The sequence below is a fragment of the Tupaia chinensis genome, unplaced genomic scaffold, assembly GCF_000334495.1.
Source record: "Tupaia chinensis unplaced genomic scaffold, TupChi_1.0 Scaffold000311_2, whole genome shotgun sequence".
Lineage (NCBI taxonomy): Eukaryota > Metazoa > Chordata > Mammalia > Scandentia > Tupaiidae > Tupaia > Tupaia belangeri.
Genome location: NW_006159803.1, coordinates 2,792,663 through 2,811,794, shown reverse-complemented (window position 1 = coordinate 2,811,794; position 19,132 = coordinate 2,792,663). Strand labels below are relative to the sequence as shown.

Genomic DNA, 19,132 nt, shown 5'->3' with positions numbered 1-19,132 from the left:
CACCCTCCTCTGGGGTGGGGGGGTGGGGGGTAATGGCTACACCACAATCCCTTCTCCATTATCTTCACGGGATTTGGGGCACATAGGCATACGCACCTGACCACCTGGCCACGGAGTTGGTCTCCAACCTGATAGCCTGCCATGAGGAACCCAACCATCTAAAACCCTCTGCTCCTTGCTGGTGCCACCATTAGCCTTTTGTAATGATGTAGTGTTTTGCAATTATTTGCCAGTAAGAGAGAATATATAAATAGCTAAATTTTACTGAACAATTAATAAGAATTCTATTAACCTTCATTAAAAAGTCCGTGAATTAGATGCTACCGTTATCCACGGTTCCACTAATGAAGTAACTGAGACACAGAGTTCAAGTTTTTTGCCAGTATTGCACACAGTGGTAGAGCTCGGTGTAGGAACTGTATTGCCTTCCTAAGCCTTTTCCCAAACGACAATACAAACGTCAACTATGATTTTTCTCACATTTTGGGAACTCATTACTTAGGACTTTCAGCTGGGAATATTGTTTTTCTTTATATTGATTGTCACATAAATGATAAAGGGAGTGACGACGTACAAATGGAATACTTCAACTCGATTCAAGCCAAACATGTTTTTTCCTAAAGTTCAATCCTCACCCTATTTCTGCTTTGCTCAACACAGTTTTGTTGGCAGCTGCTGGAGATTGTATTTTCCAAAATTGGCCACACCTGTAGGCCCTCCACTCCACAAGCTCTTCTTTCAACGTGACTGACACTCATTTTTCCCTCCAGAGGTGGGGTCTACCTCTCTGGGTTTTTAATCTTGGCAGGGAGTACTGACTGCGCTTGGCTAGGGCAGTATGGCAGAAGCGATGTCATGTGAAGTCCCAAGATAAGTGCAACAGAATGACAAGTAAAAAGGCATCAGATAATTCCAACCCTAGCCATCAACCCTTCCAGCTCAGACCCCAGATGTCACAAAGACAAGACCTTCCCTCTATGTTGTCTGAAACCATGAGCCACAGAAAGTAAAATGCTTAGTATTGTTTTAAGCAACTGTTTGATGGTAGTTTTTTTTTTTAACATAGTAATATTAATCAATATAACACCCTTATCTTTAGTTCCCCAGTCACTCCAGATTGCTCCCTTAACATACTCTGATTAGGCCAGCCAGTGGCGTGGTGGTTAAGATGGCTGGATCCTATATGGCTGACTGTACTGTTTGAGTCCTAGACCCAGTGGCTTGAAAAACACACCAGGCATATATGTGTGTGTACCGAAACTCTCAAGGAAAATGGAGAAGGGACTGTGTTGTAGCCATCCGCCCTAGGGGGTGCCTTCTCACTGTCCCTCTCTCTGGGGAGCGGGAACCATATCCCAAACTTAAAAAAATAATTACCAACTGTGAGAGGTCAAAGCTATGACTACATTGACCAGATTGAGGAAACTATTCCCTCAAGAAATGTGACAGACAACCCTTGAAGCTGCTGATTTAAGATCCTGTGGAAGTCAAGCCTCTCCAATAACTCACTCTTTATTTCCTCTTGTCCACATAGTGGAGACGGGTACAGAGACGGTTATGAACTCAGGTCTGCCCTCTCCCTGGTCTTGGCCTTGCCTAACTGAATAAATTCCTTTCTTTATTCACCAAGGTTTTGTCTCTTTGCTGTAGGTGGTATGGACCTGGCTTTGGGTGTCCTGAACAAGTATCCATGCCTGTTCTAGCATCACTATGCTGGAAAGGACAGCTTCTAGAAAAGTTTAGGAAGATTTAGGGGCATTTGGAGCAGGACAGCGAATTTCCCTGTAGAATTACATCAACCAAGTTTTTTGCTTGTTTGTTTGCTTGTGTGTTCTAAGTTTTTGCCATAGGACAAGTGCGTTTGCTGAAGAGAGACACAGAGACACAGAGAAAGAAAGTGAGAAATCACCCCTCAGAAGGGATGGCCATTCCACAATCCTTTCTCCTCCATTCTTCTCTAGGGACTTTGGGTATAAATCCACAAGCACCTGGCATGATTTTTTTTTTTCCTTTTCTTTTTCTTTCTTTCTTTCTTTTTTATTTTATTTTTTTTTTGAGAGGTTGAGAGGTTGTTGCTATAGGACACATGCACTCACCAGAAAGACACAGAGACAGAAAGCGAGAAATCACTCCCCAGGGAGGATGGCCACGACGCAATCCCTTCTCCTCCATTCTCCTCTTGGGATCTTGGGCATGTATGCACATGCACCCAGCATGAGTTTAAGCCACTGGGTCCAGGGCTCGAACCAAGGAAATCCAGTCAATAACTCCATCTAGTGGCACAATGGAAAGAGATGGCTTAAATTATGCAAAGTATATTACAAGTCTTAATAAAATTAAGACTTCTTTCTCCGTAAATGCCTACTAAGCCACCAAGAGACTTTCTCGAAGTAGAAGTTTGTTTCAGGGATATTACATCAAAACAAATGAGAAAATTAAGCAGTTTAACAGAAAATTAAAAAAAATTAGATTCGTAATAAAAGAGGATGTATGATATTCTCTCTCTGTAACTGCCAGAGAATGGGTGCACTCACCATAGAGACAGGAGTGGTCCCAGCTGAATTGCTTCTACTGCATTTCTTCATTCTGTCTGGATTGTAGGCATGAATGCACACGTGCCCAGAAAAACATGGAAGTAGCTTTGGAAATGGCATGACCAGAATATGCTATCAAGAGTGGAAAAGCCACATTCCTGATTGCTTTTAAACTAAAATTTGAAATCTAAAATAAAACTTACTATTTCACTTTAAAGTATATAAATGTACATTCTATAAAAATGGTAATTAAATTCTTAGAAAGTATTTTGTAGTAGAACAACATTTTCTGAATAAGTGAAAGCTTTTATATTACATTTTTATTTTGCAAGAAAATAAATTATACAACTTAAAAAATAAAATCCCAAAAGTAAGCAGTTCATCAAAATATTTCAGCCTACTGCATACAGAAACTGCTACTATTTAAAATTGTACAGCATTATCATCTCAGTATGTAGTGGCACACATTCAAAATCGTAGACCGTATGAGGATAGGTACAACTTAGGAACTCAAATTTGTTCAACACTCCAGATGACATATAGTGTAGATGAAAGGAAAGCTCTCATGTTTATTTCACAAATATGACCTTGGAAGAATTTATAAGATAGCATCCCAATCATTTACATGAAAATAGAAAAACCAGCGTGAGTTCAAGATAGCAAATCTTTCTGCAAAACTAGCAAATCTTTCACCCAAATCAAATTTTTAAAAATCACCCTGTAAGCAGGGCAGATGACATCCTACTTCAACTAATGCAAAATACTTTTTAACTACTCAGGTCATATTTTGTATTAAATTTAATAAAAAGTGAAAATGAGAAAGCTAACGTCATTTTACGAAATTTTAATATGTATGCATAAAATAAGAGCAAGAGACTCAAATAAATAGGTTGACGGAACTCAAGAATGCCTCCAATAAGTGTGAAAATTGGAAGACTTCAGAACTTATTTCAAGATCCTCATTACATTATTGGAACAATAATGTTCTAATATTTATCTCAATTTTAACTTTGTAGTCTACTTACTCTGTCAGTGAGATGGCAATAAAGGTCAACATTTTCCAGATGGTACCATCTTTAAATTAGAAGATGAGTTCAAAGCTTAAATTAACCTCTGAAGCATCTTTTGCCATGAGACTTAATCATGAGGAAAATTTTAAATCTATCTATATTTGGAGGGAATAGTGGGAAAAGACTTGATTTTTCTTTCCCCTCGACTATTTTAGGTTTATCCCTGCTCAGACAGCACTAATTGTAAGTGCACATTGGAGAAAAAAGACCGGATAAAAGATACAGTGATTCCATACCTTCAGGAAATCGCTGTTAGTAATTTTCAGATTTTTATTTTTAAATTAGCAAGTCTACTGTCAAAACAGATTTAAAGAAAACACAACAATGCTATAGGCAACTTGTCAACTAAATGATTTTCATAAACGCCAAAAAGTAGTTAAGACTTTTGTATATGTAACAAAAAAAGATGAAAATTGTAAGTCTACAGTATTTGCTGCTATTGAATTCCCCAAATTAGGACATAATTAGCTATTAAAAATTTATAAAATTTAATAGAAAACTCTGCTATGGACTTAGTGTTATCCACGTTTACATTAAATTTACCTTTAAAAATCAAAACATCATGACTCATTCTTAAATCAAAGGAGCAAAAATATAGAAATTCCAAAAAAGTTCCGAGAACAAGTATGGTTTAAAATAACAATTTCTGAATTTTAAAAAAATGACCTGTAAATGTTTCTCTTATTGTCTCCTCCTTTGGCATTCTTGTATTGGGACAAGCAAATATGCCAATAATAAACTGTCCAGTAAACAAAAGGGCCACAGTTCTTACAAAATTACTTCTTCTAAGTTTCAAATATATCCACTGTTAGCAGTCGTCTAATTCAAGAAAATACTGAGCACTAATTTTCGTTTAATTCTTCACAATGTGTTTGGTCTAAAAATTGACATACGCTACCTAAGTGCTGAAGTGTAAGATTTTAAATTATAAACCAATTTCCTATGAGTTTCAAAACTGGCATTTGAGTATAATCAGCAAAATATTAAGTATTTAGAATTTGCTTTCCTTCTTGTCAGCAGGCAGCTTACAAAACCTCTCAGGACTGGGGACAGTGTCTATGAAATGCTCTTCAAAGCACTCTGTTATAGTGTAATACTGTATGCCTTTCAGCACTCCATTTCCTACTATCTTCAAAACCATGCTTTAAAAATATTACTGAATATCAAACAAGATATAAAATAATTTGCAAGAAAACCTGAAACGTGCACCACAATGAATAAAAATCCATATTGAGACATTGTTTCCCAATGGGGAATAAATGTTTCTCTTAAATTGTTCAAGTCCTCGAGTTCTGAAATTTCCACTACTCCGGGCATCCAGTTGCCAACAACTAAAAAGTTGCTACTTTGGCTTGGTTTGCATTGCCTTCTGAACATCTTAAAAATGTTTATTTTTAAAATATATAAATATATGTACATATATTTGGCAAGTTTACCGCTCATATTAAGATTGCGACAATTTTGCTTAAGCTTTTCAGGTCTTTTATGTTATGGTTTTTCTCTCCTGGGTGACTTCTACTTCATTATTACTTTCTAAAAGAAAATGTCTTTCTTTCCAGAAACCTGAGGCTATTAAATCCCTATCATGAGACTTTAAAATACCAAAATAGTTCTATAGTACAGATCAAGAGATCAGTTACATAACTGCATTATATCAGAGCAGGTCACTTCTCCAATGTTTTCAATATATTGAGATGTGACATAATAAATATTAAGTATATAAATATTAAGTGTATGCTGACTGACACACTTAATGTTTGTTTTGCAATTTTGACTATAATTATAATGACCTACATTTTTCCATACACTTTTTTAAAAAAACTGAAGCAACAATTAACATAAGCTTCACTTTTTCAAAACAAGCTCTCCAGCCATCTAAGGTTTAAAACAAACAAAAACAAACAAAATCCTCAATCAGTTAACAGTAACTAAAACAGCCATCTCCTGCTTAAAGAAAACCAACATTTGTAAGGTGGAAATATTTAATACCATTTTCAGGTCATCATTAAAATCCAGTTATTATACTGAAGCAGTGTTTGAACAAACTTTTGATACTCTTTATACTTATCTTTTCACTTACACCTGCCCTCCCAAGGTTGCATTGACCAGCTCAATCTTCTAATCAAAAATTTAAAATAAGATAAAAATAAAAACAAGAATGCTATTTCTAGTTTTAATTGCATTTTTTAAAAACATAAGATAACAGCATTTTTCAGTGCATGAATATCTGAAAATCCTTCCTTGTGCAAGTACATTTCTTTAAGAGAGGAAAAAAGAGAATTAAGCAACAAGAACCCCTCCCTCAGCCTTCCCAACTGTATTTCTCCTGGTGGGTATAAATCAAATTCACTTTTAAAAGTTCATAATGGGCTCTTCATGAATGCAAGTTTCTCCACAAAACAGCATGCTGTTAAAGAGTGTGCAACATGAAGGGAATGCCATCATGCTAACTAATGTGATTGACAAAATATAGTTGTTTTGTAAGGTAAGGCAGAGATTTTTAATATTTATGTAATCAAAGTCCAAAAAGAGCGTTCTCCAGCACAAACTGTTACACCATTCTGCCCAAGCACTCCAGAATTTGGGTTCCTCATATTGTCTGTGATACCCGCAATTAAGCCATGTATATGAAAGTGTTGATGTCGGATTCATCTCTTCTGATGTACTTGTGCTCTATTAGCCATTCTATTTGCTCTTTTATCATTTTCTTTTGTGGCAAAAACATGTTTTTCAAAATTTCTACTAATTCAGTCTGCAGCTGAGCATTGCTGATCTTCTTTCTCATTTTCATTATCTGTATGATAGCTTCCTAAAAGAAAAAAGAAATAAAAACATATTAATATATTCAGTAAAATAAAACAAAAAAATTACTCTTCACATATTTCATCCAGCATCTGTCCAAATGAATAGCAATCGCCAGGAGGTTAATCTTGGGACAACTATCTTTTTTTTGAAGAGGTTTTTGCTATAGGGCACGTATGCTCGCCAGACCGAGACAGAGAGACAGAAAGCGAGAAATCATCCCCATGGGGGATGGCCACACTGCAATCCCTTCTCCTCTCGGGATCTTGGGCATGCACGTACATGCGCCCGGCCTAAGTTTTAAGCCACCTGGTCCAGGACGCGAACCGCAGTCAACAACATGGGAGTCCAGCAACATAGCCAGTACACTAACTGCTGGTCCCACTTGAAAATTTCTTTCACTACTATGTTTATAACAAGGACTATCTGAAAATAATTAAATATTCTCTTTAAATTCTCTTTTAATTAAAAATTTCTCTTTTACCTTTTCCACTTCTCTCCCTAACCAACAAAGTCTACCCTGGTAGAATTGAAATTTGTTATAAAATAAAGGTGAAGGAAGTAGCAGGTGACATAATGGTTACATGGCTGGACTGCCACAGTCAACCACAGTTCGAGTCCCAGAACCAGTGGCTTAAACTTCACACTAGGATCATGTGTCGTACGTGCCCAAGATCCTGAAAGAGTAGAGGAGGAGGTATTGGGTGTGACCATCTCCCCTGGGGGCTGATTTCTCGTTTTCTGTCTGTCTGTCTCTGTCCCTCTGGTGAGCGCAGGCTCCTTGCAGCGAAAATCTCTCTCAAAATAAACAGAGACCAGCAGATGACGTTATGGTTATGTCACTGGACTCCCAGAGAGTGGACATGGTTCAAGTCCTGAACCCGGTGGCTTAAACCTCACGACGGGCGTGTGCGCATGAGTGCCCAAGATCCTGAGAGGAGAATGGAGAAGGGATTGCGGTGTGGACATCCCCTTTCTGTCTGTTTCTCTCTGTCTCTCTGGAGAGCGCTTGCACCCTATAGCAAAAATCTCTCAAATAAATAAAATGTGAAAAGAGAAAAATAAGTTCTGTTTGCTTTTTACATTTAAAATAGAATTTTGCTACAAATCATGGGCTTAGAAGTCAGACACTACTAGTGAGAGACGAATTACTTCAAGTTAACCCTCCACATAATGATGATCCCTTCAGTGACACAAGAAGATCAAGTGAATTCTTCCCAACCCTCCGTGTATTCAGGTACCAAGCTTCTGATCATAGATCATTGATAGGGGTTTATATTAGGGTCCAGACAGAGAGAAGAGAGGGAAAGTGTTTATTCAGGCAATTAAAGACTACAGGAACCATGGGGAATAATGGACAACTGTACATGTTCCAATTTCTCCTCTTCTAAAGGTTTGGTATAGGTAAGGATGGCGATTGTGTTAGAGAAATGAAGAATAAAGCAGATCAGGGGCTCTGGCCCTAATCGTCATTTCAGAAGATGGAGGTCACTTCAAGTGTGGCATGGTATGGCGGAAATAATTTGTACTGAATCTCCCTCAGTTCCCACATGACCCAGATGGAGACAGGGCCTTTGGCAGCTGGGCGGGGTGATCCTACAGTGACAGATAATGACAGTGTGCCATGTAGGCCAGGGGCCAGACAGAAGATGTGGTAGAGCCTCAGAGGGCCCAAGAGCTCCGTCAGAGCAGGGAAAAGGCCACGTGGCACTTAGCAAGTAGAAAAAGAAAAAAAAAAAAACGTTAAGTTCATCTATTACAGGCAGGAGACCATATACCAACACCAAGCCCAAGTCCCAAAGGTGGCAGATATGTAACTCCACAGCTGCCAAGAGCAAGAAGCCAGGACACTGTCACAACCATATACATAAGACAATCCCTTCATTGTCACTACAAGGTCAATTCCTCTTATCCTCAATAGATCCAGATGCCATCTATGAAAACTGCGAGTAGTGGGGATGGATGGAATAGAGTCAGGAAGAAATAAGAAAGTCTCAGCATTACCAAAAGAGACAGCTTAGATTACTGAATTGGACATTACTATGGAACCATTTAAAACATACAAAAATATGTCATGACTTTTCCAATGACCCAATACTTTTCAAATAAATGCTTATGAATTTTTGGGCTTCTTGTTATATTTTTCCCTTTCTTATTTACTACCATAAAAAAAGCAAATGATTGATTTGTTTGTTTTTAGGTTTTTGCCATAAGGTGTGTATGCTCACCAGAAAGAGAATGAGAGAGAAAGACAAAGACGGTGAGAAAGCACTCCAAAGGGAGGATAGCCATGCCACAATACCTTCTCCTCCAATTTCTTCCCAGGAATCTGGGCACACACACACCATGCTGCACGTGATTTTCTAGTTGCTGGGTCTGGGACTATGGAGTCGGCCATGTGAGAATCCAGCACCTTAACCACCATGTCACCTGCTGGCCCTACAAGTGCTTTTTACTTATTCATCTTTTCTCTGCTACTTTATTATATCATATGATCTATAAATAATAAAAATTTTTCATCTTTTCTCCATTTTGTATTTTGTTGCAGTAGCCACAAGTTTTAAACAGTCTTAAATAAATATTGCAATGGGGCCAGCAGGTGGCATGTTGGTTAAGGCACTGGATGCTCACAAGGTCAAATGTGCCTTGAATCCTGGAGCTGGCGGCTTAAAAATCACACCAGGCATGTGTGAGTGGATGCCCAAAATCCCAAGAGGAGAATGTAGGAGAAGGGACTGTGGCATGGACATCCCCCTGGGCAGTTATTTCTTACTTTCTCTCTCATTATCTCTCTCTTTCTCTCTTCTCTCTGGCCAGTGCATGTGCACTATGGAAAAAATTGTTAAGAACATTAAATAAAAATCGTAAAAGTAAAACAACGGGTTTCAAAGACTATTTCTAAAGTTAAAAAAAACCAATATATTAGTTTGCAACAGGTATTCTTTATCATCTTCAAAAGGTATCTTAATCCTAGTTTAAAAAAAAATTTTTTTAAGAGTCTTTTTTTGCTAAAGGGTGCATGTACTCACCAGAGAGACAAAGAGACAGAAAGTAAGAAATCACCCTCTTGGGGGGTGGTTATGCTGCAATCCCTTTTCCTCTATTCTCTTCTTTGGATTTTGGACATGCACACACACCTGCCTGGCATGAATTTGAAGTCCCAGGGTTTGGGACTTAAACTACATGGGAGTCTAGTGATGTAACCAGTACACACACCATCTACTGGTACCAACTTGTAAAATATTTTTCAGTGACAAAATGGAAAGTAAAGACTGTTTTAAAATTCTGAATAATTTTCCTAATTTTATGTTACAATGGAATTAGAAGTCTTAATTAAAATACATGTAATTTTAAATACTACAATTTTATGATTTTCAGTTGTTGCTGAAATACATTTGTTGATACTTTTTTTTTCAGAGAGTTTTTTTTTTTTTTGATACAGGGTGCGTGCGCTCGCCAGACAGACAGAGAGAGACAGAGAGACAGAAAGCGAGAAATCACCCCCCCCAGAGGGGATGGCCACACCGCAATCCCTTCTCCTCTGTTCTCCTCTCAGGATCTTGGACACACACGCACGCACATGTGTCCGGCGTGAGTTTTAAGCCACCGGGTCCAGGATGCGAACTGTGGTCGACTACATGGGAGTCCAGCGATATAGCCATTACGCTAACTGCTGGTCCCTGAAATACATTTGTTGAAGTGGAATGAAAAAGAGACGTAACCTGAAACCAAGATTTTGGTCAGAATCAGAATTTAATCAAAGAATTTACTGGAGGCCACAAACCCATACAGACATTATTATTTTTTTTTCTTTTTTTGGAGAAGTTTTTGCTATAGGGCACGTGCGCTCACCAGACAGACAGAGAGAGACATAGAGACAGAAAGCGAGAAATCACCCCCCGGGGGGATGGCCATGTCGCAATCCCTTCTCTTCCATTCTCCTCTCGGGATCTTGGGCATGCACACACATGCGCCCAGCGTGAGTTTAAGCCACCGGGTCCGGGACTCAGACCACGGTCAACTATGTAGGAGTCCAGCAACACAGCCATTACGCTAACTGCTGGTCCCCAGACATTATTTTCAGCAGCTAGAACAATATACATTTTTAAATTCCAGTAATTAGCTCTTTTGTATAAAAGGCTGATTATCTACAGTCTTGTAAATTATAAAAAGTTTGAAGATTTTATAAAAAAGAGTATTTTCCAAAATCTCTTAATATTACAAACCTGGGTTCTTAGTATTCTTAGTTGAACTATTCCTTCATTTTCTTCTTCTCTCATCCTTTCTGTAGTGAGCTGCAAGCGTCCAATCAAGTTGATTTTACCTCTTTTTTGAACTTTTGCATTTTTTCTATAAAAAATAATGAAGAATATATTTAACAATGAAAGGGCTTTAAACATTACATAGTGACAATTCCTGAAAGAAATAGTCTAAAACTTTATATCCAGAACTGTTTAAAGGAAAAGTAACAAATAAGCAATATACTGATTTATTTAAAATGAACTCTTAACGGGATTGGGAGATGGCATAATGGTTATATCACTGGATTCCCACATAGTTGACTGTGGTTTGAGTCCCAGACCAGGAGGCTTAAAACTCGTGCTGGGCGCGTGTGTGTGCATGCTCAAAATCCCGAGAGAACAATGTAGGAGATGGAATTGAAGTATGGCCATCACCCCGGGAGGTAATTTCTCACTTTCTGTCTCTGTCTCTCTCCTCTTCAGCAAGTGCACTCTCCATAGCCAATATCTCTCAATTAAAAAAAAAAAAGACTCTATGATTTCCCTCAAACATGATACAGCCTCTGTTAATGTGAACAACTATACTCCTTGCAATAACAAAGTCAATTAGGACTAGCAGTTGACATAATAGCTGCGTCACTGGACTCCCACATAGTCAACCGCAGTTCAAATCTCAGACTCGGTGGCTTAAACTTATACAGGGTGCGTGTGCGTGTGGGCCCAAGATCCTGAGAGGAGAATGGAGGGAGAAGGGATTGCGGCGTGGTCATCCTTCCCAGGGGGTGATTTCTTGCTTTCTGTTTCTCTCTTTCTCTCTTTCTCTTGTTCTGGTGAGCGCACATGCCCTATAGCAAAAAACTCTTTCAAAAAAAAAAAAAAAGTCAATGTATATTGCCATGAAAGTGATAGGTTGATTAAGATATATTTGAATTGTGATTCGTCATTATCTTCTAACTCAATCTTAAGAATAAAACATTTTGTTTCGATAAAGTCCTTTACCCAAAGAACTTTAGAGTGCAAAAGAACATTTACTTTAAAAATGTCAAACACTGAAAATGTATCTATTAAAAATATGGTAAAGAGGTCAACATCACTGGTTTTTTTTGTTTTTTTTTTATGCCAGAGGGTGCATGTGCTCAGCAAGAGAGACAGAGAGGGACATGGTCACATTGCAATTCTTTCTCCATCTGTCCCTCTTTTTGGGATTTTGGTCATGGACTCACTTGTGCTTGACATATTTTTCAAGCTGCTGGGTCCGGGACTTGAACTGCGCAGTCGGCCAAGTGGAATCCAGTGGTTTTAACCCCCATGCCACAGGCTAGTCCCATTAGTATTTTTAATAAACAACTAAATGACAAAAATTAGAGAAATGACAGTATATAATTATATTTTAATCATGTAAAGAAAATATTTTGCTAAAAACAAAGCACTAAAATTCAAACAAGGTATTTTTATTTTAGATCATCCAACATAAAGCTTACATTAAACTGAACTCCTGGTTCACTGAGAAGAGAGTACCTTCTGTGAAGTCTTTGGGTGAGTTGACTTGAGGTTCATATAATAAAACTTGCCGTTTGAGCTTTGGGAAAGCTACTAAGGACTATGAAGGATAAAGAGAAAACAATTAGCATTTATAAATACTATGTGAAGAATAAAGAGAAGACAATTGGCATTTATAAACAGTGTAGAATATTAAAATCAACACTCTCCAAGAAAGGATTATAAACACAAATTGAGAATTCAGATTTTTACTTGGTAATTCCATGAATATAACACTGTAAATGCATACTGGGGAAATTACAGGAGGAGAAGGAGAAAAATGTTGGTCATCAGAAAGCAATAAATGCTTTGGTTACAATAAGACAAGACATTAGGACTGATCACGTAGGACCATAGCAAACAGAGCTTGCCAGTTCAATACCACCTGCTTCCTCCATAGGTAGTAATTTATTATGGAACTTATAGGGATAATCTGTAATTATAAGCTAATGAATACATTTTATAAGGTCTCAAAAGGATCAAAGCTTTCCAATTCTTGTATTTTTGGCCATCATAAAACCTTTGCTCACACTCTCAGTATAAAAATTAAGTACATGGCCCTAGCTACACTCCTTACAAGTAACATTGAAATACTAACTCAATTTTTCTTTCTTTCTCTCTTTTTCTGTCTCTCCCTCTCTCCTCTCTTTCACTCTCTGTTATTATTTTTTTCCCAGTAAACTTTCCCTGTCTTTGGCAATTAGACTATTTTCAATTAATACCTTGTTAGTGTATTTTTCTTGGTTAAAAGTCATTTTGAGGGACCAGCTGGTGGCGTAAAGTTTATGTCACTGGACTCTCACACAGCTGAGTGCAGATCAAGTCCTGGACCTGGCGGCCTAAAACTCACGCCGCACATGTATGCATGTGTGCTCAAAATCCCAAAAGGAGAATGGAGAAGAAGGGACTGCAGCGTAGCCATCCTCCCGAAGGGCTGATTTCTTGTGTCCTGTCTCTCTCTATCCTTCTAGCACATGTACTCTATAACAAAAATCTCTCTCTAAAAAAAAAGTCATTTTGAGAATATTCTAAATTTAACAGTTTATTACAAGTCAATCACATATTTCCTACTATAAGAGAGGATACACTTTTTAAAACAAACAAACAAAAAACACAAGACAAACCAACCAACCCATAAAGTCCTTCTAAGCTCAGCATCAGGGAGTTCGGTTGCAAGTTTTAGATTTTCAAAGCTGATTTTCTCTCTGGGTCTTTGGTTCCATGCAAACAACACAGCCAGCTGAAACGTGGTTACCTCCAAATCATATTGACCTACTTCATTCTTAAAAGTTATCTATAATAGATAAAAACAAGTTTTTAATAAATAAGAAGCTTTTCAAGATGATTACCACCTAATATAATATCTAATATCTTAAAACATTTTGTTTCGATAAAGTCCTTTACCCAAAGAACTTTAGAGTGCAAAAGAACATTTACTTTAAAAATGTCAAACACTGAAAATGTATCTATTAAAAATATGGTAAAGAGGTCAACATCACTGGTTTTTTTTGTTTTTTTTTTTTTTTATGCCAGAGGGTGCATGTGCTCAGCAAGAGAGACAGAGAGGGACATGGTCACATTGCAATTCTTTCTCCATCTGTCCCTCTTTTTGGGATTTTGGTCATGGACTCACTTGTGCTTGACATATTTTTCAAGCTGCTGGGTCCGGGACTTGAACTGCGCAGTCGGCCAAGTGGAATCCAGTGGTTTTAACCCCCATGCCACAGGCTAGTCCCATTAGTATTTTTAATAAACAACTAAATGACAAAAATTAGAGAAATGACAGTATATAATTATATTTTAATCATGTAAAGAAAATATTTTGCTAAAAACAAAGCACTAAAATTCAAACAAGGTATTTTTATTTTAGATCATCCAACATAAAGCTTACATTAAACTGAACTCCTGGTTCACTGAGAAGAGAGTACCTTCTGTGAAGTCTTTGGGTGAGTTGACTTGAGGTTCATATAATAAAACTTGCCGTTTGAGCTTTGGGAAAGCTACTAAGGACTATGAAGGATAAAGAGAAAACAATTAGCATTTATAAATACTATGTGAAGAATAAAGAGAAGACAATTGGCATTTATAAACAGTGTAGAATATTAAAATCAACACTCTCCAAGAAAGGATTATAAACACAAATTGAGAATTCAGATTTTTACTTGGTAATTCCATGAATATAACACTGTAAATGCATACTGGGGAAATTACAGGAGGAGAAGGAGAAAAATGTTGGTCATCAGAAAGCAATAAATGCTTTGGTTACAATAAGACAAGACATTAGGACTGATCACGTAGGACCATAGCAAACAGAGCTTGCCAGTTCAATACCACCTGCTTCCTCCATAGGTAGTCATTTATTATGGAACTTATAGGGATAATCTGTAATTATAAGCTAATGAATACATTTTATAAGGTCTCAAAAGGATCAAAGCTTTCCAATTCTTGTATTTTTGGCCATCATAAAACCTTTGCTCACACTCTCAGTATAAAAATTAAGTACATGGCCCTAGCTACACTCCTTACAAGTAACATTGAAATACTAACTCAATTTTTCTTTCTTTCTCTCTTTTTCTGTCTCTCCCTCTCTCCTCTCTTTCACTCTCTGTTATTATTTTTTTCCCAGTAAACTTTCCCTGTCTTTGGCAATTAGACTATTTTCAATTAATACCTTGTTAGTGTATTTTTCTTGGTTAAAAGTCATTTTGAGGGACCAGCTGGTGGCGTAAAGTTTATGTCACTGGACTCTCACACAGCTGAGTGCAGATCAAGTCCTGGACCTGGCGGCCTAAAACTCACGCCGCACATGTATGCATGTGTGCTCAAAATCCCAAAAGGAGAATGGAGAAGAAGGGACTGCAGCGTAGCCATCCTCCCGAAGGGCTGATTTCTTGTGTCCTGTCTCTCTCTATCCTTCTAGCACATGTACTCTATAACAAAAATCTCTCTCTAAAAAAAAAGTCATTTTGAGAATATTCTAAATTTAACAGTTTATTACAAGTCAATCACATATTTCCTACTATAAGAGAGGATACACTTTTTAAAACAAACAAACAAAAAACACAAGACAAACCAACCAACCCATAAAGTCCTTCTAAGCTCAGCATCAGGGAGTTCGGTTGCAAGTTTTAGATTTTCAAAGCTGATTTTCTCTCTGGGTCTTTGGTTCCATGCAAACAACACAGCCAGCTGAAACGTGGTTACCTCCAAATCATATTGACCTACTTCATTCTTAAAAGTTATCTATAATAGATAAAAACAAGTTTTTAATAAATAAGAAGCTTTTCAAGATGATTACCACCTAATATAATATCTAATATCTATTACATGATATTTCATGTGAAAAAAGCTGCTAGTTGTCTTCCAATATCCATTCTTCTTTCTTATGTAGTATTAAAAATTTTAGGAGCCATTAATGACTGTCCAGAATACAAGCTCATTTCTCAGCTCTCACTGTAGCAAAATGTGGTCTTGTCTAGACAGTTCTGGCCAATGTGATTTGAGTGAAAATGATGGGGAAAACTTCTAAAAGTTTCCCTTAAAGAAAGTTCCAATTTTCCTTTCCTATTGGCAGGAAGACAGACACAGCAAAGATGAGACTGGACTCTGCGAGCAAAGGCAAAATCTTAGCTTGATGGTGCACCAGAAACCTATGTCCCAAACAACTTCATGAAATAGGTTCACTATGCTGGTTTAACTCTTACTTGAAGTCCCGCTACTTTCATCCAAAACCAACAGCTGAACTAACACACCATGTACTTACAATTCCATTTGACATGAGATGATGCCAATGTAATTTTCTACCACTATGATTTTTTTTGTAGAATTCTTCTACTTCAGGTATCAAATCCTCCAGTTCAGTAGGAAGTGAGACAAAAACTTTTTCTGAGCTTCTTGACCAGGCACCAGCATTCAGAATTTTTATATTAACTGAATCAGCTATAGGCAAGAATATCAGGAAATATAAGATATAAAATAATCTTGACAATGGATAAAAGTAAATAATAGAGAGTAAGTTCTGGTGAAAAATAAAGAGTAAAGACTTTGTTAAAAGTAGTTTTTCTGGGACCAGCAGTTTGTGTAATGGCAATGTCACTGGACTCCCATGTAGTTGACCATGGTTCAAGTCCTGGACCCGGTGGCTTAAACTCACGCCAGGCGCGTGTGCATGCATGCCCAAGATCCCAAGAGGGGAATGGAGGAGTAGGGAATGAGGCATGGCCATCTCCCCTGGGGGGTGATTTCTTGCTTTTTGTCTCTCTCATTCTGGCGAGCGCATGCACCCTATAGCAAAAACCTCTCCAAAAAAAAAAAAAGGATCAAAAATAGGAATCTGTACATCTATTTGACTTTGCTGTCTCCATGAATATAGACTTCATAACAACTTTGGGTCTACTGCTGCTAATGTTTATTTGTTAATTACTGGAAAACAAGTGTGTGTGTGTGTATAGTCTTTTTATTTATTTTTAATTTGCAAGAAAGTACAGATAGTCACCAGAGACAGAAAGAAAGGGAAAGGGAGAATGCACCCCTCATGGGAAATGATCATGCTACAATACATTCTCCTCTATCTCCCCCTTCTTTCAGGATTTTGGGTATACATACACAAGTGCCTGATGGGGTTTCAAGCTGCTGAGTCTTGAGTCTCGAACCATGCAGTTGGCCATGCAGAATCCAGCTCCCTTAACCACTAGGCCATGGGCTGACCCAAAAGATATTCTTTTTTAAGAATTTAACAAATATATATAAATATAATAATTATAAAATAATACCTGGTAAAGCCAATTTATTATTTTTGTGCATTTCCTTAAAAGCTTGGTTCAAATCTTCAGATACTTTTATGTCCTGAAACATTCTAGCAAGCTTGTTTACATAATCTGCTGGCATACCAACTTCCTACAAAAACCAAAGCAAGAAGAGATAATGAATATATAATCTGATATGCTACCGGAAAAATATTTAATGAAAAACTCTTAGATGTTTTCATATAAAATTTTTTCTCTTGCTTATTTTGTAGAATAAATGTATAGTTTATCAACTTACTAAAGTTTGTTTATAATCAAATATCCATTAAATTTGATCAGAAACTAAGTAGGGTAGTATATATGGTCCTTGCTTTTGCACAGTATCCCAGTATGCATCACTTTTCAGTATGCATCATTTAATTACACCAGTTCCCCAACAACATAACTCAACGTTCAGTTGCCACTATACAGTAAGTGAGCATATCATGATCAGTGACCAATCACAATACCTTTTTTAAGTATTGAAAACTGATTAGTCATCTGTACTCAGTTCACACAGATTAGGTGTGTAGTTTTGTTTCATCTTTGTCTTCCAGTGATAAACCCTCAAAACATTTCAAAAAAATGGATACCCGAAAGAGGTAGTAATTGGCCAACAAAGATAATAAAAGTACACCAAAGAAACAGAAAGGGATAATGCCAGAAATGAAAGTAAAACAAACATTAATAGAGTTATAGAGGATGCTGACTGTGGCTATAACATTAACACTGCCAATGCATATGTGCAGGCATACAAACTTAATAAAGGCAAATTACTGACAAAAATGAGAAAAGTGACGAAAATGGTAAGATAACCCCAAGAAAGTGGCATTAGCCACAACTTCACAGCACCAAAAACCTGAAAGCCCGAAAGATAAAATGCATGATGGACAGTGACCCAAATTAAGTAGTGAGTATAACAACAGCCCAAAGCCCTGAAAAGATGCTCACTATATCTTAAGTTACACAAGGAGTCAAGGGCTACTCAAGCTACTCTTTTAATTTTCCTTAAAGAGAGATTTTTGCTATAGGGCATGCACTTGCCAGAGAGACAGAGAGGCAGAAAGCAAGCAATTATCCCCAGCAGGGGAGGGTCATGCTGCAAACCCTTCTCTTCCACTCTCATCTCAGGATTTTGGGCATGCATGCACATGCACCTGGCCTGAGTTTTAAGCTTCTGGATCCAGTTCTTGAACCATGAATGATTATGTGGGAGTCCAGCGAAGTAACTGCTATGCCACCTACTGGTCCCTCAATCTACTCTTTAATAACAGCTTCATTGGGGGCTGACAGGTGGCATGACGGTTAAGGGCAATGGACTCCCACATGGCCAACCATGGTTTGAGTCCTGGACATGGGTATGTTTGTGCGTGTGCGTGTGTCTGCGTGTGACGACAGGTCCTTGCTATGTTCAATCCTCCTGCCTTAGCCCCTTTAATAGCCAGGACGCCACCCTTGGTTCTTTCAGAGAGGGTCTTGCTACGCTGCCTACGCTTGCCGCAAGCTCATGATCCTCCCTGCTTCAACTTCCTGAGAAGCTGAGACTATGGGTGGACACCACCATGCCTGGCTTTTTAGGGGGGACTAGCAACTGAACCTGGGTTTCCCATGTGGACTCGGCCTGCCAAGCAGCAGTGTCCAGCACAGGCTACTAAGCTTCTTGTGTTTTACATTATAGTGTACTAAATATATATTTGTTTTGCTGGTTTGTTTTTTCTTTTTTCTACATATATATATCAAACAATATGAGAACTGAATGTTTTGACAATAATTTTTAAAAGTCAAAGAACAATCATTATCCCCCACTGTGCAGTTTCAGTTGGCAGTTAATTCTTTACTAGCCCATACTGCCATGTAAGAGGGGGCTACCAGGGACCAGCAGTTAGCGTAATGGCTATGTCATTGGACTCCCACATAGTCGACCGCAGTTCACGTCCTGGACCCGGTGGCTTAAAACTCACGCCAGGAGTGTGTGTGTGCATGCCCAAGATCCCGAGAGAAGAATGGAGAAGGGATTGTGGCGTGGCCATGCCCCCTGGGGGGTGATTTCTCGCTTTCTATCTCTCTGTCTCTCTCTATCTCTCTGGCAAGCGCACGCACCCTATGGCAAAAACCTCTCCAAAAAAAAAAAAAAAAGAGGGGGCTACCTGGAATTGCACATA

The 19,132-nt window shown here is 38.0% G+C and overlaps 1 protein-coding gene across 1 annotated transcript in view; it reads right to left on the bottom strand.

Moving 5' to 3' along the window:
• Nucleotides 1–6,077: 6,077 nt before the first annotated feature.
• Nucleotides 6,078–19,132, bottom strand: part of CUL5 (cullin 5) — a 79,843-nt gene continuing 66,788 nt past the window's right edge. The window contains exons 14-19 of the mRNA XM_006151046.3: nt 16,959–17,082; nt 15,950–16,125; nt 15,268–15,429; nt 14,078–14,196; nt 10,633–10,756; nt 6,078–6,413 (exon numbers count right to left, since the gene is read on the bottom strand). Of these exons, the coding sequence (XP_006151108.1) occupies nt 6,219–6,413; nt 10,633–10,756; nt 14,078–14,196; nt 15,268–15,429; nt 15,950–16,125; nt 16,959–17,082 (900 nt within the window). The 3' untranslated portion in view covers nt 6,078–6,218. The remainder of the gene's footprint in view (nt 6,414–10,632; nt 10,757–14,077; nt 14,197–15,267; nt 15,430–15,949; nt 16,126–16,958; nt 17,083–19,132) is intronic.